The sequence below is a fragment of the Nyctereutes procyonoides genome, unplaced genomic scaffold (assembly GCF_905146905.1).
Source record: "Nyctereutes procyonoides isolate TBG_1078 unplaced genomic scaffold, NYPRO_anot_genome, whole genome shotgun sequence".
NCBI lineage: Eukaryota > Metazoa > Chordata > Mammalia > Carnivora > Canidae > Nyctereutes > Nyctereutes procyonoides.
Window position 1 is genome coordinate 4,083,651 of NW_026575143.1, and position 24,606 is coordinate 4,108,256.

General features: G+C 38.1%; 2 protein-coding genes across 2 annotated transcripts in view; both read right to left on the reverse strand.

The window, feature by feature from the left end:
- Positions 1-1,990: 1,990 nt before the first annotated feature.
- On the reverse strand, positions 1,991-8,320 carry LOC129499064 (galectin-1-like). Its single transcript, XM_055308659.1, has 2 exons — positions 7,858-8,320; positions 1,991-2,049 (listed from the first exon to the last, which is right to left on the reverse strand). The coding sequence occupies exons 1-2, from the start codon at positions 8,255-8,257 to the stop codon at positions 1,991-1,993; spliced, it is 459 nt and encodes a 152-aa protein (XP_055164634.1). The 5' UTR covers positions 8,258-8,320.
- A 14,955-nt stretch (positions 8,321-23,275) lies between these two features.
- The window catches only part of CCDC7 (coiled-coil domain containing 7), a 165,076-nt gene continuing 163,745 nt past the window's right edge, over positions 23,276-24,606 (reverse strand). Inside the window, exons 19-20 of the mRNA XM_055308661.1 lie at positions 24,001-24,111; positions 23,276-23,439 (exon numbers count right to left, since the gene is read on the reverse strand). Coding sequence (XP_055164636.1) covers positions 23,276-23,439; positions 24,001-24,111 — 275 coding nt within the window. The remainder of the gene's footprint in view (positions 23,440-24,000; positions 24,112-24,606) is intronic.

The following is a 24,606-nucleotide window of genomic DNA, read 5'->3' on the forward strand; positions in this document are numbered from 1 at the left end:
CTCTTTAATAAATGGTGCTGGGAAAATTGGACATCCACATGCAGAAGAATGAAACTAGACCATTCTCTAACACCATGCACAAAAATACACTCAAATGTATGAAAGATCTAAATGTGAGAAAATAATCCATCTAAGTCCTAGAGGAGAACACAGGCAACACCCTTTTTTTGCCCACAGCAACTTCTTCACGATACATCTATGAAGGCAAGGGAAACAAAGGCAAAAATGAATTATTGGGACTCCATCAAGATAAAAAGCTTCTTCACAGCAAAAGAAACAGTCAACAAAACTAAAAGACAACCTACAGAATGGGAGAAGATATTTGCAAATGACATATCAGATAAAGGGCTAGTATCCAAGATCTATAAAGAATTTATTAAACTCAACAGCAAAGAAACAAACAATCCGATCATGAAATGGGCAAAAGACATGAATGGAAATTTCAGCAAAGAAGACATACACATGGCCAACAAGCACATGAGAAAATGCTTCACATCATTTGCCTTCAGGGAAATACCTATCAAAACCACAATGGGATACCACCTCACACCAGTGAGAATGGGGAAAATTAAGAAGACAGGAAACCACAAATGTTGAAGAGGATGTGTAGAAAGGGGAACCCTCTTGCACTGTTGGTGGGAATGTGACTGGTACAGCCACTCTAGGACTGTGGAGGTTCCTCAGAGTTAAAAATAGATCTGCCCTTTGACCCAGTAATTCCACTGTTGGGGATTTACCCCAAAGATATAGATGTAGTGAAAGAGTGGGACACCTGCACCCCGATGTTTATAGCAGCAATGCTCACAATAGCCAAACAGTGGAAGGAGCCTCGGTGTCCATCGAAAGATGAATGGATAAAGAAGATGTGGTTTATGTATACAATGGAATATTACTCAGCCATTAGAAATGACAAATACCCACCATTTCCTTCAACGTGGATGGAACTGGAGTGTATTATGCTGAGTGAAGTAAGTCAATCAGAGAAGGACAAACATTATATGCTCTCATTCATTTGGGGAATATAAAATAGTGTAAGGGAATAAAGGGGAAAGGAGAGAAAATGCGTGGGAAATAACAGTGAGGGTGACAGAACATGAGAGACACCTAACTCTGGGAAATGAACAAGGAGTAGTGGAAGGGAAGGTGGGTGGAGGGATGGGGGACTGGGTGACGGGCACTGAGGGGGGCACTTGATGTGATGAGCAATGGGTGTTATGCTATATGTTGGCAAATTGAACTCCAATAAAAAATATACAAAAAATAATAATAAAGAGAGAGAAGAGCCACATCAAAGAATGTAGATTGTAGAGATGTGGTTTAAAGGAGAAGTGGTTCCTGGGGCTGCTGCAGAGGGGAGTGATCCATGCTTGCAGGGATGAGAGAGAGAAGTTCACAGGGAAAAAAACAAGGAGAAACTTTTCCCACAGACACTGATTTGGAAAACAAGAGATGCTGAATTTCACTTGTTCTTCCCAAGAGGGAGGCTCAGAACCTGGAGTTTTAAAGATCAGTGTGCTTGGCTGAGGTAGATTCTGGAGAACACAGCACTGCTTTTGGAAAGAAGGCAGGCAAAAAATCCCAAGGGCATGCATCATGGAAACAATGATTTGAAGAACACCTGGGACACGCAGTAGGGAGATATTTGCTCTTCTCAGAGTTGTCACCACGAAGCAATGTTCTCTGGAAACAAAAGAGCTGGCCTGCACCATTTCCCTCCACCAACCCACTGTATAAACACAAAGCCAACTTAGGAAGCAGTGTAATGCAGGCACAGATACAATAAGCCCTACCCTGCCATGCTCCAGTGTAACTACCCCTCTTAGTCATGCTTACCTCAGCTCCAGCATGGTGAGCCCCTCCCCCACAAGACTAAAAGGAACCTGGTTCCTACCAGGTCTCTCAACTAGAGAGTTTCACAGGGCCTTAATTCCAGTGGAGGTGGTGACAGGTCCATTTCACAAGCAGACCAGAGCATACCTAGTCACAACATTCAGGCCAGGGACCAAAACTGCCCACAGAAGCCAAAGAGGGCCTCTACAGATGACTGGCCTGAAAGATAGAGCATGACAGTAGAGTGCACAAAATACACACTGTAGGCAATCCCTGAAGTGTCAGGCCCTGGGCACTACATGATTTCTTCTTCATAAGGCCATTACTTGAAGAAATAGGAGACATAACTGGCTTTTCTAGAAGAAAGCAGAGACTTAGACAAAAATGAAAAGACAGATGAGTTTATCCCAAGTGAAAGAACAAGATAAGGTCAGAGATCCAAGTGAAACAGATAAAAAGTAACATGCCCAATATAGAATTTAAAGTAGTGAACACAGGGTGCCTGAGCATCTCAGTTTGTTAAGCATGTGACTTTGGCTCAGGTCATGTTTTCAGGGTCCTGGGATTGAGCCCTACATTGGGTTCCATGCTCAGCAGGGAGTCTATTTCTTCCCCTTCTTCTACCCTTTCCCCCGCTCATGCTCTTTCTCTCTCAAATAAATAAATAAAATCTTTTTTTTAGAGCAATTATCATAAAGCAGGTTACTTGCCTGACTCAGTCGGTAAAGCATGCAAATCTTGATCTAGGGTTGTGAGTTTGAGTCCCATGTTGAGGGCAGAGATCACTTAAGAAAATAAAATAAAATCTAAAGCAATGACCATAAGGATACTCACTGGGCTTGAGTAAAAAATGGAAGGTATCAGTGAGACCCATAACAAAGAGATAAACAGTTAAAGAGAATCAGAGATGAAAAGTGAAATAAGTGAGATTAGGAACATAGTTTATGCTAAGGACAGAAGGCTGGAAGAGCAGATGAATGAATTAATGATCCAGAAGACAAAGTAATGGTAAGCAATGGGGCTGCACAAAAGAGAAAGAAGAGGGATGCCTGGGTGGCTCAGCAGTTGAGCAACTGCCTTTGACTCAGGGCGTGATCCCAGAGTTTGGGCAATCAAGTCCCACATCAGGCTCCCAGCATGGAGGCTGCTTCTTCCTCTGCCTGTGTCTCTGCCTCTCTCTCTGTGTGTGTCTCTTATGAATAAAATCTTAAAAGAGAGAGAGAGAGAAGAATTATGCAACACGAGAACAGACTTAGAAAACTCAGTGACTAACTCTGGGAAACGAACTAGAACTTCCACCTTCTGGTGGTGGAAGGGGAGGTGGGCGGGGTGGGTGGGGGTGACTGGGTGACGGGCACTGAGGGGGGCACTTGACGGGATGAGCACTGGGTGTTATTCTATATGTTGGCAAATTGAACACCAACAAAAAATAAATTTATTAAAAAAATACTAATGGGAAAAAATGAGAGAAGAGTCAAATGAAGTAAATGTATAAAAAGACTGATACAAACAAATATGAGGGGAAAATGGAGATTCATTAATTATTCAAATTATTCTCTATATTTACATGTGTTTTTAAGATTTATAATAAAAAATTTTTAAAGATGTAAAAAAAAAAGAAGAAGAAGAAAACTCAGTGACTAGGTCAGACTTAATAATATTCCTATTAGGGATCCCTGGGTGGCTCAGCGGTTTAGCACCTGCCTTCAGCCCAGGGCGCGATCCTGGAGACCTGGGATTGAGTCCCACATTGGACTCCCTGCATGGAGCCTGCTTCTCCCTCTGCCTGTGTCTCTGCCTCTCTCTCTGTGTCTCTCATGAATAAATAAATAAAATCTTAAAAAAATATATTCCTATTATAGGAGTCCCAAAAAAAGAGAGAGGGAAAAGGGGGACAGAAAATTTGAGGAAATAATAGCTTAAAACTTACCCAATCTGGAAAAATGAACAAAACCCAGATCCAGGAGACACAGAGAATTCCCATCAAAATCAGCAAAACCAGGCTAATGTCAAGGCATACCATAATTAAATTTGCAAAATATAATGATATAAGAAAAGATTGTAAAAGCAGCACGGCAGGAATGCCTGGGTGGCTCAGTGGTTGAGTGTCTGCCTTGGGCTCAGGTCATGATCCCAGAGTTCTGTGATCGAGTCCCACATTGGGCTCCCCTTGAGGAGCCTGCTTCTCCCTCTGCCTGTATCTCTGCCTCTCTCTCTCTGTGTCTCTCATGAATAAAAAAATAAAATCTTTAAAAATAAATTTAAAAGAGCAGCAAGACAAAAGTTGTCAGTGACTTATAAGAAAACCCCCATAATGCTAGCAGGAGACTTTTCAACAGATACTTGGCAAGCCAGAAGGGAGTGTTATGAGACTTTCAACATGCTGAATATTTAAAGAGACTCCTTGAGTGACAAGGAGAGACCAAAAGTGATAATATAAAAGTAGGAAACACAAAAGCAGTAAAAATGAATATTTCTGTAAAAAAATCAAAGAACTCACAAAAAGGGTTATAAAACATGACAACAAATATCTAAAATGTGAGAAGGAGTGGAGAAAAGGGATTTGAATTCAAACAACAATTAAGTTAATATAGACTGTTATTTGTAGGAGAGGTTATATACAAACCTATAGTAACCATATATTTGAAAACCACCAAAAACCATCAAAGAATAAAGAGAAAGAAATCCAAATATATCACTAAAGAAAATCAGCAAAACATGAGAGAGAGAGACAAAGAAAGGATCAGAGAAATTATCTAGGGACAACCACAAAATAATAAAATGGCAATAAATAGATATCTATCAATCATTACTTTGAATGTAAATGGACTAAATGTACCAATCAAAAGACACAGGGTGGCAAAACGAATAAAAAAAACAAGACACATCTATATGCTGTCTACAAGAGATTCATTCGAGACCTAAAGACACCTACAGATTGAAAGTGAGGAGATGGAGAAGTATTTATCATACAGATGGATGTCAAAAGAAAGCCAGAATAATAATACTTATATCAGACAAACTGGATTTTAAAATAAAGACTGTAACAAGACACAAAGAAGGGCACTATCTAATCATAAAGAGAATAAGTCAACAAGATTCTGTAATTGTAAATATTTATGCACCCAATAAGGGATCACCTAAATACATAAAACAATAATAAATATGAAGGATCTAATCAATAACAACACAGTAATAGTAATGGACTTAGCACCCCAACTATACCAATGGACAGATCATCTAAACAGAAAATCAATAAGGATACAATGGCACATTGGACCAGATGGACTTAACAGATTTATTCAGAACATTCCATTCTAGAAAAACAGGATACACATTCTTTTCAAGTGCACACAGAACACGCCCCAGAATAGATCACATATTAGGCCATAATATAGGCCTCAATAAATTCAAGATAATCAAAATCATACAACGCACTGATCAAAACACTATCAAACTGCAAGTCAACCACAAGAAAAAATCTGGAAAGTCCACAAATATATGGAGGTAAAACAACATGCTACTAAACAAAGAATGGGTCAATCAGGAAATCAAAGAAGAAATTTAAAAATACACAGAAACAAGTGAGATATAAACACAATGGTCCAAAACTTTTGAGGCAGCAAAAATGGTTCTAAGAGAGATGTGGATAGCAGTACAGGCCTATCTCAAGAATCAAGAAAAATTTCACCTAAAGGTGCTGGAAAAAGAATAACAATGAAGCCTAAAGACAGCAGAAGGAAGGAAATATTAAAGATTAGAGCAGAAATAAATGAAATTGAAACTAAAACATAGCACAATAGCATAGATCATTGAAACCAGGAGGTGGTTCTTTTAAAAATTTAATAAAATTGACAAATGTCTAGCTAGACTTATATTAGAGAAAAGAGAAAGGACCCAAATAAATCACAAATGAGAAAGGAAGAATCAATATCACAGAAACACAAACAATTATAAGAGAAAAATATGAAAAACTATATGCCAAGAAATTGGACAACCTAGAAAAAATAGTTAAATTCCTAGAAACATAAATTACCAAAACTGAAACAAGAAATAGAAAATTTGAACAGACTGATAACCAGTAAAGAAATTGAATCAGTAATCAAAAAATTCCCAACAAACCAAAGTCCAGGGTTAATGGCTTGATAGGTAAATTCTACCTAACATTTAAAGAAGAGTTCATAACTATTCTCAAACTATTCCAAAAAATAGTAATGAATGGAAAAATTCCAAATTCTTTCAATGAGACCAGCATGATACCAAGAACATATAAAAACACCACAAAAGAAGAAAATTACAGGGCAATGTCTCTGATGAACTTAGATGCAAAAAATCTTCAACAAAATACTAGCAAATCAAATCCAACAATATATTAAGTAAATCATTCAGCCCAATCAAGTGAGATTTATTCCTGGGTTATAAGGCTGTTTTGATATTGACACATCAATCAACATGATACATGACATCAGTAAGACAAAGAATAAAATATATGATCATTTCAATAAATGCAGGAAAAGTACATTTGACAAAGTACAACATCCACTCATGACAAAAGCCCTCAACAAGCAGGTTTGGAGGGAACATTGCTCAACATAACAAAGGCCATATATGAAAAACCCATAGGTAGAATCAATGCTCAGTGGGGAAAAGCTGAGTGTTTTTCCTTTATAATCAGGAATAAGACAGGGATATCCATCTTAACCACTTTTATTCAACATAGTACTTGAAGGCCTAGTCAGAACAATCAGACAAGAATAAATAAAAGGCATCCAAATTGGCAAAGAGGAAATCAAACTTTCACTAATTGTAGAAGAGTATTCTATATAGAAAATCTGGGAGAGGGGAGGGGCAAGACGGCAGAAGAGTGGGGTCCCCAAGGCACCTGTCCCCACCAAATGACCTTGATAACCTTCAAATCATCCTGAAAATCTACGAATTCGGCCTGAGATTTAAAGAGAGACCAGCTGGAATGCTACAGTGAGAAGAGTTCGCGCTTCTATCAAGGTAGGAAGACGGGGAAAAAGAAAGAAACAAAAAGCCTCCAAGGGGGAGGGGCCCCGCGAGGAGCCGGGCTGAGGCCGGGGCGAGTGTCCCGTCCCGGAGAAGCAGGAGCTGCACCAACCTTCCCGGGCGGAAAGGGGCCCGCAGGGAGTTAGAGCAGGACCCAGGAGGGCGGGGATGCCCTTGGGCTCCCGGGGACACTAACAGACACCTGCGCCCGGGAGAGTGCGCCGAGCTCCCTAAGGGCTGCAGCGCGCACGGGGACCCGGAGCAGCTCGGAGGGGCTCGGGCGGCGGCTCCGCGGAGGGGGCTGCGGGGCGGGAGCGCGAATCCCACAGCGCAGGCCCCGGAGCACAGGGCGCCGGGACACAGCCCAGGTTCCGACCTCCCCCGGGACAGGCAGAGGCCGGGAGGGCCCAGGACAGAGGACGCTCCTGCCCGGAGCTGAGCAGATCAGCGGCCCCGCCCCGGAGCCTCCAGGCCCCGCAGACCCAGAGCTCTGGAGCTACTGCGGGGGCTGACTCCAGGGCTGCAGAGCTGGCCCCACCACTGCGGTTGTTCCTCCTGTGGCCTCGCGCGGTAAACAACCCCCACTGAGCCCTGCACCAGGCAGGGGACAGAGCTCCCCCAAGTGCTAACACTTGAAAATCAGCACAGCAGGCCCCTCCCCCAGAAGACCAGCTGGATGGTCCAGTTCCAGGGGAAGTCAAGGGACTTAAAGTATACAGAATCAGAAGATACTCCCCCGTGTTTCTTTTTCTTTTCTTTTCTTTTCTTTTCTTTTCTTTTCTTTTCTTTTCTTTTCTTTTCTTTTCTTTTCTTTTCTTTTTGTGCTTTTTGATTTCTGTTTTCTTCCCCCACCTTTTTTTCCCGTTCTTTCTTTTTCTTTTTCTATCTCTTTTTCTTCTCTTTTTTCTTTTTCTCTTTTCTTTCCTTCTTTCTCTCCTCTCTTTTTCTCCTTTTCCCAGTACAACTTGTTTTTGGCCCCTCTGCCGGGAGGGCCCAGGACAGCGAGGATGCTCCTGCCCCAGGCTGAGCAGATCTTCATGTCACCATCAGCTGCCAGGTAGCTGAATGCCTCCAGGTTGAGGCGGTTGGGGAACTTGAAGGTGTATCCATCTGGCAGCTTGATGATCAAGTCGGCCTGGTCGAAGGAGATGCACACCTCTGTGACAGTCCCGGGCTGGAAGGGGAAGGCGGACTCTCGATGCTCCTCGCCCCAGACCCCGCCATCCTTGCTGTTACACACAATGGTGTTGACCTCGCCGTGGGCTTCAAAGCGAGGGTTGAAATGCAGGCACAGGTTGTCCCCATCTTTGCCCAGGTTCAGCACGAAGCTCTTGGCTTCGGGGACCACCTCGCATTGCACTCTGAGGCACTGCCCAGGTTTGAGACTCAGATTGCTGGCGACCAGACCACAAGCCATGATTGAGGACCGGAGGATGTTCCCGCGGGCTGGAGCACCAGCTGTCTCAAGACTCTTCGCGAGAGGTCTTTTTTTTTTTTCCCCCTCATCAACAGAGTCCTTTATTGAGCTCCTAATGTGTGCCAGGCACCATGAAGGAGCACACAGAGGTATCAGATAAGGCCCCAGCCTCAAGGAACTTCTTGATGGAAAGGGAAAAGGGGGCGGGCAGAAACTGGTGTCAATCACAGGTGTCTCTGTGATTTGTAAAAGCTGTGGTCATCAAGACTGTGTGGTACTGGCACAAAAACAGACACATAGATCAATGGAACAGAATAGAGAACCCAGAAGTGGACCCTGAACTTTATGGTCAACTAATATTCGATAAAGGAGGAAAGACTATCCACTGGAAGAAAGACGGTCTCTTCAATAAATGGTGCTGGGAAAATTGGACATCCCCATGCAGAAGCATGAAGCTAGACCACTCCCTTGCACCATACACAAAGATAAACTCAAAATGGATGAAAGATCTAAATGTGAGACAAGATTCCATCAAAATCCTAGAGGAGAACACAGGCAACACCCTTTTTGAACTTGGCCACAGTAACTTCTTGCAAGGTACATCCACGAAGGCAAAAGAAACAAAAGCAAATATGAACTATTGGGACTTCATCAAGATAAGAAGCTTTTGCACAGCAAAGGATACAGTCAACAAAACTAAAGACAACCTACAGAATGGGAGAAGATATTTGCAAATGACGTATCAGATAAAGGGCTAGTTTCCAAGATCTATAAAGAACTTCTTAAACTCAACATCAAAGAAACAAACAATCCAATCATGAAATGGGCAAAAGACATGAACAGAAATCTCACAGAGGAAGACATAGACATGGCCAACACGCACATGAGAAAATGCTCTGCATCACTTGCCATCAGGGAAATACAAATCAAAACCACAATGAGATACCACCTCACACCAGTGAGAATGGGGAACATTAACAAGGCAGGAAACCACAAATGTTGGAGAGGATGGGGAGAAAACGGAACCCTCTTACAGTGTTGGTGGGAATGTGAACTAGTGCAGCCACTCTGGAAAACTGGGTGGAGGTTCCTCAAAGAGTTAAAAATAGACCTGCCCTATGACCCAGCAATTGCACTGCTGGGGATTTACCCCAAAGATTCAGATGCAATGAAACGCCGGGACACCTGGACCCCGATGTTTCTAGCAGCCATGTCCACAATAGCCAAACTGTGGAAGGAGCCTCGGTGTCCATCAAAAGATGAATGGATAACGAAGATGTGGTTTATGTATACAATGGAATATTACTCAGCCATTAGAAACGACAAATACCCACCATTTCCTTCAACGTGGATGGAACTGGAAGGTATTATGCTGAGTGAAGTGAGGCAATCAAAGGACAAACATTGTATGTTCTCATTCATTTGGGGAATATAAATAATAGTGAAAGGGAATATAAGGGAAGGGAGAAGAAATGTGTGGGAAATATCAGAAAGGGAGACAGAACATAAAACTCCTAACTCTGGGAAACGAACTAGGGGTGATGGAAGGGGAGGAGGGCAGGAGGTGGGGGTGAATGTGTGACGGGCACTGAGAGGGGCACTTGATGGGTGAGCACTGGGTGTTATTCTGTATGTTGGCAAATTGAACACCAATAAAAAATACATTTATTATTATTAAAAAAAAGAAAATCTGGAAGATTCCACCAAAACTGCTAGAATATGCAAATTCAGTAAAGTTGCAGGATACAAAATCAACGTAGAGAAATCTGCTGCACTTCTAGACACCAATAATGAAGCTACAGAAAAAGAAATCAAGGCATTAATCCCATTTATAATTACATCAATAACAACCTTGGAATAAATTTAACCAAAGAAGTGAAAGACATGCACTCTGAAATTTACAAACACAGATTAAAAAAATTGAAGACAACACAAAGAAACAGAAAGACATTCCATGTTCATGGATTGGAAGAACAAATAGTTAAAATGTCTATACTACCCCCAAAGCAATCTACACATTTAATGCAATCCCTATCAAAATACCAAGAGCATTTTTTACAGAGCTAGAACAGACAATCCTAAAATTTATATGGAACCACAGTAGACTTCAAGTAGGTAAAGAATCCTTGAAAAAGAAACGCACAGCTAGAGATATCACAATCCCGGATTTCAAGTTATATTAGAGATCAAATCAATATGGTACTGGCACAAAAATAGACACATAGATCAACAGAAGAGTATAGAGAACCCAGAAATGAATCCACCCAAGGCAAAAATGAATTATTCAGACTTCATCAAGTAAAATCTTCTGCACAATGAAGGAAACAATCAACAAAACTAAAAGAATGGGAGAAGATATTTGGAAATAACAGGTCTGATAATGGGTTAGTATCCAAAAATCAATAAAGAACTTATCAAACTCACCACCCAAAAAAACAAATAATTCTGTTCAGTTAAAAAATGGCCAGAAAACATGAAGATATTTTTCCAAAGAAGGCATTCAGATGGCTAACAAGCACATGAACAGATGCTCAACATTACTCATTCTCAGGGAAATACAAATCAATCCCATGATGAGATACCGTCTTACACATATCTGAATGGCTAAAATTAACAACACAGGAAACAACAGTTGTTGGCAAGCATATAGAGAAAAGGGAACCTTCTTACTTCTGTGGGAATGCAAACTGGTACAGCCACTTTGTCAAACAGTATGGAAATTCCTCAAAAAGTTAAAATAGAGCTACCCTGTGACCTAGCAATTGCACTACTAGGTATTTATTCAAAGGATACAAAAATAGAGATTCAAAGGAGTACAAGTGCCCTGGTGTATGTAGTAGCATTATCAACAGTAGCCAAACTATGGAAAGAGCCCAAATGTCCATCAACTGATGAATGGATAAGGAAGATGTGGTACATATATACTAGGGAATATTAGCCATTGAAATGAATGAAATCTTGCCATTTGCTATGACACCGATGGAGTTAGAGTATATTATGCTAAATGAAATAAGTCATACAGAGAAAGACAAAAGACCATACGATTCCACTCGTGTACGGAATTTAAGAAACAAAACCAGATGAACTTATGGAAGAGGGGAAAAAGAGAAGGAAACAAACCATAAGAGACTCAACTATAGAAAACAAACTGAGGGTTGATGGAGGGATGTGGGTGGGGGATAGGTTAAATGGGTGATGGATATTAAGGAGGCACTCGTGTTGAGCACTGGGTGATATATATATAAGTGATGAATCACTAAATTCTATTCCTAAAAGCAATGTTACTCTATATGCTAACTAACTAGAATTTAAGTAAAAATTTAAAATACAAATATATATACAAAGTATTGTAAGTGTGTTTTATCTTCTTTATTATTTTCTTAGTAACATTTTCTTTTCTATAGATTATTATAAAAATATGGTATATAATAAATATAACCTACAAAATATGAGTTAATTGGCTGATTTTTATTGGTCAGTCTTCTGTGTGTAATGAAGTTTTTGAAAAGTCAAAAGTTATACATAGATCTTTGTGCCCAGGGTCAGTGCCCCCAATGCCCCATTTTGTTCAAGCGTAAATTGTAAATAGAAAATAGAATGGTTGCTAGGGGCTGAAGGGAGGGGGAAATGGGCAGCTGATGTTTAATGAGTATAGAGTTTTAGTTATGTAAGGTGAAAAGTTCTGGAAATACATTACACAATGATGTGAATAAACAACACTATTGGATTGCACACTTCAATATTATTGAGATGAATTCCTTTGTGGCACAAAAGGTTTTTGTTTTGGTGTAGCCCCAATAGTTTATTTTTGTTTTCATTTCTCTTGCCTGAGGATATATACATATAAATATGTTGGTAAAATTGATATCTAAGAGATTACTGCCTATATTTTCCTCTAGGAATTTTATGGTTTCAGGTCTCACATTTAGTTTTTCAATCCATTTTGAATTTCTTTTTGTGTATGGTGAAAGAAAGTGGTCCAGTTTCACCTTTTTGCATATGGCTGTCCATTTTTCCTAGCACCATTTATTGAAAAGACTATCATTTCCTCATTGTGTATTCTTGCCTCCTCTGCCAAAGTTTAATTGACCATACAGGTATGGGTTTATTTCTAAGCTTCTTATCCTGTTCCTTTGATCTATGTGTCTATTTTGTTCTTCTAAATTGGAGGTCATTTGCGGTTCTATACAAATTTTGAATTATTTGTTTTAGTTCTGTGAAAAGTGATGTTAGTGTTTTGATAAGGATTGCACTGAATCTGTAGATTGCTTTGGGAAGCATGAACATTTTAACAATGCTAATTTTTTCATTTTATGATGATGGTATATCTTTCCATTTGTTTTGTTATCTTCCATTTCTTTCAACAATGTCTTGTAGATTTCATATGTAGGTCCTTCACCTGCTTAATTTATTCCTCATCATTTTACTCTTTTTGGTACAATTGTAACTGGGAATATCTCCTCAATTTCTTTTCTGTTGCTTCATTATAAGCTTACAGGAATGAAACAATTTTCCGTATATTAATTTTGTATCCTAAAACTTTGCTGAATGCATTTATTAGTTTTTTAAACCATTCATTCATTCATTCATTCATTCATTCATTCATTCGAGACACAAAGAGAGAGAGGCAGAGACACAGACAGAGGAAGAAGCAGGCTCCATGCAGTGAGCCCAATGTGGAACTCGATCCCGGGACGCCAGGATCATGCCCTGAGCCAAAAGCAGATGCTCAACCACTGAGCCACCTAGGCATCTCTCATTTATTGGTTCTAATAGTTTTTTGGTGGAGTTTTTTGGGATTTCTAAATATAGCATCATGTTATTTGCAAGTAGTAGCACTTTTACGTCTTCCTTATCAATTTGGATGTCTTTTATTTCTTCTTCTTGTTTGATTGCTGTGGTTAGAACTTTAATACTGTGCTGAATGAGAGTGGAAATCCTTGTCTTATTCCTCATCTTAGTGGGAAAGTTTTCAGTTTGTCACCTCTGAGGATAATGTTAGCCGTGGGTTTTTCATATATGGCCTTTATCATGTTGAAGTACGCTCACTCTAAATCTACTTTGTCGAGAGTTTTTATCAATGCTTTACCTGCTTCTACTGAGATGATCATATGGTTTTTATCCTTCCTTGTGTTAATATGATGTATCATTTTGATTTGAAAGTACTGAACCACTCTTGCATCCTTAAAATAAATCCTACTTTATCATGGTGAATGATCCTTTTAATGCATTATGGAATTCAGTTTGCTAATATTTTGTTGTGGGTTTTTGCACCTGTGTTCATCAAAGATATTTGCCTAGAGTGTCTTCATCTGGTTTTGATATCAGGGTAATGCTGGCCTCATAGAATAAATGGGAGTTTTCTTTATTCTTCCTTTTTTGGAGGGGAATATTTTGAAAAGAATGGGTATTAACTCTTCTTGTTGAAATGTTTGATAGAATTCAACTGTGAAGCCATCTATTTCTGGACTTTTGCTTGTTGGAGGTTTTTAATTACCAATTCATTTTGCTACTACAAATCAGTCTGCTAAAATTTTCTTTCTTCCTGGTTTACTTTTGGGAGATTGTATGTTTCTAGGAACATACATTTCTTGGTTGTCCAATTATTTTTAACATACAATTTTCCATAATATTATCTTATACTTCATTGTATTTCTGTGGTATTGGTTGTTATTTCTCCTCCACTCCACTCTTTTTTTCTTGATGAGCATGGATAAAAGTTTATCAAATGTATTTATCTTTTCAAGAATCCAGCTTGGGGGAGTGCTTATATTTTACTTATTTCCATTATAATATTTGTTATTTCTCTACTAGTTTTGAGCTTTGTTTTTCTATTCATTTAGGTGTACAGTTATATTGTTTATTTGAGAATTTTCTAGGGCTTCAAATACAAAAATATATAAAGAGCTTATATAGCTCAACACCAAAGGGGATGCCTGGGTGACTCATCAGTTGAGCGTCTGCCTATGGCTCAGGGCAATCCTGATCCTGGGATCGAGTCCCATGTTGGGCTCTATATCTCTGCCTCTCTGTGTATGTTTCTCATGAATAAATAAAATCTTTAAAAAATCAACTCAACACCAAAGGAAAAAACATTGCATCAGATTTTTAAATGGGCAGAGGACCTGAATAGATCTTTCTTCACAGAAAACATACAGATGGCCAACAGATACATGAAAAGATGTTCAACATCACTAACCATTGGGGAAATGCATATCAAAACCACAATAAGAGGTTATCATTCCATACCAGTCAGAGTGGCTAGTGTCAGAAAGAGAAGAAATAACAAGTGTTGGTGAGAATGTGGAGGAAAGGGACCCCTTGTGCACTGCTGGTGGGAGGGTAGACTGATGTAATCACTGCAGAAGACATTTGGTGACTCCTCAAAATATTAAAAATAGAAATACTGTACTATCCAGTAATTGTACTACTGAGTATTTACCCAAAGAAAATGAAAACACTAATGCAAAAAGATATATGCACCCCTATGTTTACTGCAGCATCATTTACAATAGCAAAGATATAGAGCAAACTCAGTGTCTACTGACAGAAGAATGGATAAAGATTTGGTGAGCACTGGGTGTTATACTACATGTTGGCAAATTGAACTCCAATAAAAAATATACAAAAGAATCTGATGTGTATATGCACACACACACACAACACTGGAATATTATTCAGCGAGAAAAAAAAGAATGAAATCTTGTCATTTGCAATAGCAAGGATAAGCCTAGAGGGTATTATTTTAAATCAAGTAAGTCTGACACATGGCAAGATTTCATTCTTTTTATGACTAAGTAATATTCCATTTTTTATATATACCACTTCTTTACTTATCAGTTGATGGATACATGGACTGTTTCCATAATTTGGCTATTATACATTTTTTTATTGGAGTTCAATTTGCCAACCTATAGCATAACACCCAGTGCTCATCCCATCAAGTGCCCCTCTCAGTGCCCATCACTCAGTCACCCCAACCCCCTGCCCACTTCCCCTTCCACTACTCCTTGTTCGTTTCCCAGAGTTAGGTGTCTCTCATGTTTTGTCACCCTCACTGATATTTTCACTCATTTTCTCTCCTTTCCCCTTTATTCCCTTTCATTAATTTTTATCTTCCCAAAATGAATGAGGCCATATAATGTTTGTCTTTCTCCAACTGACTTATTTCACTCAGCATAATACCTTCTAGGTCCCTCCATGTTGAAGCAAATGGTGGGCATTTGTCTTTTCTAATGGCTGAGTAATATTCCATTGTGTACATACACCACATCTTCTTTATCCATTCATCTTTCAATGGACACCGAGGTTCCTTCCACAGTTTGGCTATGGTGGACATTGCTGCTATAAACATTGGGGTGCAGGTGTCTCGGCGTTTCACTGCATCTGTATCTTTGTGGTAAATCCCCAGCAGTGCAACTGCTGGATCGGAGGGCAGATCTATTTTTAACTCTTTGAGGAACCTCCACACAGTTTTCCAGAGTGGCTGTACCAGTTCACATTCCCACCAACAGTGCAAGAGGGTTCCCCTTTCTTAATTTGGCTATTATAGATAATGCTGCTATAAACATTGGGATGCATGGAGCTAGACAGTATTATGCTAAGTGAAATAAGTCAGTCATAGACAAATACCACATGATGTCACTCATGTGGAATTTAAGAAACAAAACAAACAAGCAAAGGGAAAAAAAGAGAGAGAGAGGCCAACCAAGAAATAGACTCTGAACTATAGAGAACAAACCGATGGTTACCAGAGGGGAGGTGGGGGTGGAGGGGATTTGTTAAGTAGGTGATGGGGATTAAAGAGTGTACCTGTGTTGAGTACCAGGTGTTGTGGTGTTGAACCACTATATTGTTCATCTGAAACTAATAATACACTGTATATGAACTAACTGGAATTTAAATAAAAATCCTTTTAGAAGAGAAAAATAGTAAGTCTGACAGAGAAAGACAGATATCATAGAATTTCATTTATATGTGGAATCTAAGAAACAAAATAAAAGAGAAAAATAAGTAGGAAAAAAAAACACAGACTCTTAAATACAGAGAACTGGTGGTTTCCAGAAAGGGTATGTGGGTGAATGGATGGGTGAAATAGATAAAAAAGAAATTAAGAAGGACAAACTTCTAGTTATGAAATAAATAAGTCATGCAGATAAAAAGTACAACATAGGGAATATGGTTACTATTATTGTAATAATATTGCATGGTGGGCAATAGTGACTACACCTAATGTGGTGATCACTGAGTAATGTATAGCATTGTTTTGTTTTGTTTTTAGGTAGGCTCTGTGCTCAACGTGGGGTTTAAACTCATGACCCCACAATAAAAAGTAGTATGCTTTACCAACTAAGCCAGCTAAATGCCCTAGAATTATTGAATAAATATGTTGTATACCTTAAAGACAATGTTGCATTTCAATTATATTTAAATAATTAAAAATTATTGGGATGGTAAATTTTATTCATATATTTTTATACCACAATTTAAGGGAATAACTACCTAAAAATAGATCAAGTAATCAAAATGCATATTGTTAATATTATTCACATAGCATATTTTAATTGCAAAGCACTAAACACTACTTAAATGTACAAGCATAGGAAATTGGTTAAATTATCTATGATACATGCCATAAATTATGGAAATATCAACTATGATATATACTGTGGTATGAACTGTTTTCCATGCAAATGCAAAGGGAATGAAAAAGATCTCAGTAAACGGACTTGAAGAGATTTCTAGGAGACAATGTTAAGTGGAAAAGAAATAAGGAGACATAAGAAAAAAATAGAGAGATAGTTACCTTTACAAAATGAAACACTGGAAAGATAAACCAGAAAACAAAGTAGTTAGTCATAAAGTCTTACTGAGGGTATCTGGCTATAACATAATGAACAGGTTATGACACAATGAGTTTTTGAGACCCACGTTTAATTACAAAGAATGTAGAGCCCTCTGGATCACCTTGCCCAGCATCCAAGGAGACCTTACAGGTTCACCTCCACCATAAAGGTGGTAGAATTGTTAAATTTAGTGATGGACAGTGTTACCTTGCTGAGTTCATCATGACAGACCCACTCATTCTCAATGTCCTGACAGCGACCATTTTACTTCAGGAGGATGAAGAAGAGAGTATGGAATAAAAAAGTATATGAATACTCTAGATTTTCTCCTTCTTCATCCAGCTACTATTTGGTCTCTAAGTGCTCCCTAGGTTCAAAAGTGAGGAGTGAGAACAGTGTACGATGAGATAAACAGACTCTGATTTTTAGGTTCATTCATGCCATACTTGCTAGTATCTAGTTCAATTAAACCTATTTACAGGTCAGATCAATTGGTCTATCACACAATCTGGATCTTAACTAGCAAATTTCTAGACATGAAAAAGTGGCTACTGCTAGATAGACAAGCAGAGAAAATGACCTAAAAAATGGTAATTGGCCATCCACTCATGAATCATCTAGTTAAAGGCTTTTCCACACTGATTCCTGAGTGTAGTTACTCAACAGTGGGTCTGAAGATGTAGACTTATTGACTCTCCACTAACGACCTCCTGGCCAAGTGGAAGGGCATAGGAAACCCAAGACAGTTCCATTAGAGTCAGATGGCAATGACACCTAACACTAACACTAGGGCTCTTCTCTCCATACCACCCAGTGAATTTTGAGATGAGATGAATCAGAGAATCTGCCTAGCTTTACCAACTTCTGGGTTTTCAAAAATAAACAGTTTAAGGGGTTCAGCCAGGTCCCTGTCTGAGGAGGGGACCTGAGGACCAATGCTATGGTCAGAGTTAAATAGAGACATTGGGAAGATTTGCACTCTGGGACTATTTGAAAACTGGTGATATTTGACACAATACTTTGTCTTAGCCAAAAGAATAGGGTACAAACAAAAATCTTTTAGTACATTAGTTTTTCTAGTACTATGTGCTAAACAATTTTGAAACAAATTTAAAGGTATTATAAGATTAAGCAAATGAATAAACGTGTTGATGTTATTCAGAATTAGATTTTATACTGCAAAAGAAAGAACACACATATATAAAATAGAGCAAGAACAGGCTCTGAGGAGATGGATTGGAATGAAACTTATCTATAAAGAACTTATTGTGTCTAAAAAAAGAACTTATTATTTCTAAATATATCTGTATATGTATGTATATATGTGTGTATATCTCATAATATATATGTCTCATAATACATACCTGTGTGTGTGTATATATACACACACACACACACACACACACATTTCTCATAAGAGAAAGTTGCCTTCTCCACACCTGATAGCCAGGGCATTGCAGTCTCTGAAAGGAGTTGTCAAAGATTCAGGTCCCTCTGGGATGTCCATATTACACATTTCTGCATTCCCAGCCTAGGCACCTGCATTCAGAGGCTGCTTATGAGAGGTGAATGGCCTTGGTTGAGAAATTTTTCAATTACTTCTGCAAAACCAACTTATTAGGAAATCTTGCAGATTTATGTATCAATTCTAATGTAGTATTTCATTTTTCCCTCCTAGAATTTTCACCTCCTTCCTTGCCTGCTCCCAAGTTCCATAAAACATCAGGATTCTTATGTTTGGAACTCCTTCAGAAGTGAAATGATTTCCCTCTGTGCTGATACAACTGTCCCATGCTTAGTGCCATTCTATATAAAGAAATGAATACTAGGGAGCCAGTGCCCTTTCCTGTTTAATCTTTCATTCAGATAATCATAGTAGGTGAATAAAGGCTTAATTGTTACATTGAATTTGGCTCATTGTCTTATGTAACTACATAGACACCTGGGAACTCTCTGTGACAAATTGGCACAGAAAACAGGATAGTCAATTTAGCACAATGTAATCCTGGAAAAAGCAAAAGTCCTGAGGATGGACCATGATAGAGAAATCCACAGAACCTCTTGGGGGCTGGTACTGAGCATTTTCAGGAATTTATGGGTCTGGCAGTACACTTCATCAGCCATGCCAATGGGTCTTAAGGGACAATACAGTTTGGTTTTGGATAGTAGTAGCAAACGCTTTATGTAAGCTTTTCCAGTTCTAAGTGGTACCAATGGTCATTCTCTTTAGCTCCTGTCTACATGGGCAAGATACCATCTAATGGTCAAATTAGAGATTCAACACAGGGGTCTCTGAGGAAGACTTTGGAAGTAATTTTAGGGCTGTTGCTTATGATTCTTCAGTGATGAGATTAAAAGTCATCAGAAAACCTGTGAGTGGAGTTATAATTCCTCTAAGCAGTCCCTGGCACCAATGAATACCCATGATGCTGCTATAGAGACTAGTTCTTTAATGAAAAAGAATGCAGAAACCTTCAGGATTGCTTTTTCCAGCTGTCTGAAGAGACCTTAGAGACTGACTAGTTTACCTCCACAATAGAGGAGATAATCTTTAAAGGAAGTGAGGGAGAGTGGAACCTTTTGAGGTACATAACTATGGAAACTCTCCTTCAGAATAACCAGATAGGGGCCATTTTGCCCAAGAAAGTAAAGGACAGGAAATAAATGAGAGGGAAACACCCAAGACCTCTCCACTTTCAAATAGGTACTATTTAGTTTCCAAAATATTTGGCCCACTTGTAATGAGTTGTTCTCTATGACTAAAATATGTTTGGACCACTTTTGCAGAAGCTTTAGCAGTGCTTCAAATCATACTGGTGTTCCCTTGCTTCTACAATGAGAGAATGAGAACAGTCAATGCTGAGATTGTTAATCAGACCCAGATTTCTAGGTTCATTCATGCCAATGCTGCTGATTATCAAGCTCAATTAAACCTCTTTATAAGGTCAGGTCAATTTTTCCATACAAATTTGGATCATAACTAACAAATCTGGGGACATGTGAAAAATCAACTACTGCCAAAATATTAGATATAGTCTATCAGAAAGAGTGACATAAAAAGGGTGATCAGGCACAAACTCCTAGAAAATCCAGGCAATGGTCTTCCTTATTGAGATCTTTGAATCTTGCTACTTAACAATATTTTCACAACTGAGATTGATGGGCTCTCTGCCAAGGAGCCCAAGTTCAGGTAGTATGCCAGGGAGGGTGCAAGAGGAAGTCCCTAGGGCCTGCAGGGTGATAGCCCTATAATTAATAGGAAGTACTATTCCCTTTATTTGCTCCAGTAAATCTTGAGATGAATGAAAAACCCTGCCAATTGTAAACCAGAACTTTCAGCCTTTAAACAGAAACAAAACTATGTATCAAAACCAAGGGCTTTATGTCCTTATTAGGGAAAGAGGCCCTATCCCAAAGTCAGAGTTTAATGGGGACATGGAGAACAACTGCATTTGGGGGTCTTTTGGATACTGGCACAAGGATGTCTATGATATCCATACAATGTATAACACCAGAATGAGGGGAAAAATAGATAATCCTATGTGGTTTGGAGTATGAGGCCACCATCAACATGACTCTTTTCTATCCAGACAGACCTCCACTGCTATGGTGTCCACTACTGAATGCATTATTGGTATAAATGTATTGTCTATGTGATCCCCTGTTTTCCTTTTTTTTTTTTTTTTTTTTTTTTTTACCTCTGTTTTCCTTGAAAGGAACTATTTCAGTTAAGGCTATTTCAGTAGGATGTGTGGAAGGCTATATACCTACTCACTTATCAGCCTTTAGTGCTTTTGTCTCAAAAACAACTTCCTGGGAGAAAAAAAAAGTACCTGCCTCTCATTGTGTGCTTCAGGAAGACAAAGTTCCCCCAAATGACCTATGTACAAGATTTTGCGCTTCTGGAGTCCCAATTAATTATAAGGTAGTTTAATGCTACAGTGCGGCCCTTGACACCGGCAGTACCTATACTATAACTGTCACAGAGGCTATTTTCCAAGATGAAGGAACTTGCTATGTTGCAACTGACATCACAAATATCCTTTTCAGTATTGCTTTCAGTTTATCCAATTGGAATGTGTTGCAATACACCATTACTGGTCTTCCATAAAAGTCCTTAAACTCCCTATCTGACCTAAAGTTTATCAAGGCCATAACCTGGAAAGAGGTCCCACTGCCATAGGGACAACTAGCCTTACTCTGTATTAATGACATCATCCAAATGCCAGAAAAAGGCACCAGCAAGCAAGGACCAGATACCCGGTTAACTCACATTAACCCAGACATGGTACAAGGACCAAATCCAAGTGAAATACCTATATGAGAAGGGTCACAATGTCTTGCTTGAGAGTAGACAATTCCCAAGCCTTTTACATTCTCTGGCCCAAGAAATACAAGGAATCTCAATAATTGGTGGTACTATTTGTCTACTGGTGATCTACATTCCTCACAGGTATCTTGATGGCACCAAAATATCAGATTATCAAAAAGATCTCTACATTTGAGAGAGACCTGACAAATGGACGCCCTGGATGTCCCCTGACAGATCTTTTAGTTACCTATGGTATTTTAGTCACCTTTGGTGTATTAGGTAACCCTTAGTTACCTATGGAGGCCCCTATGATACACATTTTTCATTTAAGTTATATGTCTTAGCACCTCTCTGTTTGCCAGTTGTAAGCTATGCTGAAAGACAAAGCTATCAGTCAAGGGCAACCACTGCATTTATGAACACATAATCAAATGAAGTGAGATGATAACTATATATCCTTTGAGAGTCAGTTGATGCCCTATTATTGCATCATAGTTGAGTATATGATCCATGGCCATAAAATAATCTTAGTACCAAAAATCTCAAGCAAGATGTATCAATACTTTTGTTTTCTGTTCACTAATTATCTTAGGGTATTAGTACTTTAGGATAAACTAAAAATTCTATAACATGTGCTCAAATACATATTCATGAACCAAACAAAAGGACCATCTGGTGAGTTTAATTTAAAATATTTTGATGCTATCTATAATTATTGTACTTACTAGTGAGTCCTTCTCTTCTGAGAGTTCTTTGTTTCTTTACTTGCAGTTGGGTTTTTGACAATGAACCCTGATTCTTATGTGTCATCTTTTCATCTGGTACTTTATCATGATCTACAATATTTTCCACTAAATGGAAAAACATATCTATTGTGAAATATGTGAAATCTCTAGGTTTAAAATTAATAATAAATGTGCAGCAGGATTTTTCCTTATTTTCATAAAGTTTTAAGTAAACTGCCACAATGATAATAGATCCACATGAACTTGTGAGATCAATTTTAGTAGAGATGTATATTGAAGTTGTCTCATTGTTTCATAAATATTCTGAGGCATCAAATACATTTTATATTAGTCTCTAGTTTTCTTACTTTATTTGGGCAATTAAATATTTGTAGGTCAAAAATGAAAATGCATATTACAAGTTTTTTCATTACAGTATTATTTATAATTACAAAATATTCAAAACCACCCAAATATACAAACATAGAAAACTAGTTGAATAAACTAAGGTATATATTATAAACTATGGCATAGTTTAAATCGTGGTACATAATGTATTAGAACAACTGTACATACTGCTATAAAGAAAAGCAAAAGATCTCGACAAAATTAATTAGAAGGATTTTTGAGGTAATGTTAGGTGGGGGGGGAGACTGAAATAGAGAATACCTAGCATGCTACCTTTTGTAAAAAAAAAAAAAAAAGGTAACAGAAATAAAGAGGGTGGGAAAAGATAGGGTTTTTAAAGTAAAATATAAAAGAACAAACCAGAAAACAACATAGTTGGATTCCTATAAGTGGAGATTGAAGACTGGGGAATGTAAGGGAAGAAATGCTAATTTTACATCTTTTTGCATATTTACTACTTTTGGAAGAAAGTTCATTTTTACATATTCCAAAAATAAATTTTAAAAATAAAAAGGTCAGCTAAAACAGAAAGAAAACTGTTGGAGATGGAGAAAATAAGTACAAATCCAAGTAATAAATCAACAGTATTTGACATATACCCTCAGTCTTAGGCAAGAGAGTGGGATGTAAAAATCACAGAAATTTTTAGTAGTTTTTCCTTTTTCTAGTGCTATCAGGTAAGCAACTGTGAAGCAAAGTCCTACTGCACAACTGTGCAGCGGAAATACTAGCTCTTCACTATACTGATTACAACCTTCTGGTGGGCCCAAACAAGGACATTATCCAACAAGGACTGTATATCATGCTGATCCATATGGGGCAACATGGTTGGGCCATTCGTATAAACAAAGTACAAGGACCTAGTATCCAAGAAAAATTCCAGGGCAGGATCTGCAAGAGACAAGACATCTTATTCCACAAGAGATGTTTGTGAATTTTTTGGCCCTCTCTTCCCCCAATTCTAAAAATAGTCCAAATATTGGTGAGACTCTTTGACTAAAAACTTTCTACCCAAAGAGGTTTCGTGGTACATATCTATGGGGTTAGCATAAGGTTAGTTTACCATCTGTTCACCATTGAAACCTATTGCAAAAAAGACAATGACACAAGTCTGAGGCAACCATTGGTCCTTTGGACGAGTAACCTTTCAGCTTTGGCTAAAAGGAACACAATCTTTGTGAGACAGTTATTGGCCTACTATTGCCCTTGGTGGATACTGAGCCCTTAACTATGGGTGTGAAATAGTATTAAGATCAGAAATTCCAAACAAAATGTATCAATAATTTTGCTTTTTTTCTCTAGTTATCTTAGGGTATTCACACGTTAAATTAACATGTAAAATTTCTAAAAAAAATATATCCTAGCTATATCTTCATGAGCCAAAGAAAAACAGATCCACTGATAATTTAATTTAAAATAATATGCAGGGTTTTGTACTTTTTAAAAACTTACTAGTGAATCTTCCCTCTCTAGGAGTCTTTTCTTGCTCTACTTCTGTTTTAGTTTTTGACACTAAATCTTGATGTCCAAGTATATGCTCTTCATCTGGTACTTCATCATTAGCTACATAAAGAAATATATTTATCCATTAAATATAAAAAAGATCTATTGTAAAATACATAAACTTCAAATTTATACAAGTGTACAGAAAAATTCTCTTTCATTTTGATAAAACTAAAAATACCAAATGGTGAGAAAAGTTTTAATGAGTATTTTTGATACTCTTATTATTTCTTAAATGTTTACAGAAATTGAATCTACTTAGATTAGTTCTGGTTTTCTCAGGTATTTATACTTAGGTTAATACATATACATAGACAAAACAATCAAACACATATGCACAAGGTTAGTTATGACACATCATTTGTAATTGCATAATATTCAAAACTACCTAAATGTTCAAACATACATTGCTGTTTGAATAACTGAAGAAATATACTATAAACTAGGGTGTGATATAAACATTGGTGTGTTGGCAGGATGCTCTTTAACCTCCATGTGTTTGAGTTTCTTCAAAATTTCTTGTTGTGATTGAGTTGAAGATTCAAAGCATTATGG

What these genes read in the sequence shown, in the direction of transcription:
- LOC129499064 (XM_055308659.1), bottom strand. Translation starts at nt 8,257, where the DNA reads ATGGCTTGTGGTCTGGTCGCCAGCAATCTGAGTCTCAAACCTGGGCAG. An exon ending in GAAGATCTGCTCAGCCTGGG is followed by an intron (nt 2,050 to 7,857) that starts GCAGGAGCATCC and finishes TCTATCTTTCAG; the next exon opens with GCCAGTCATCTGTAGAGGCC.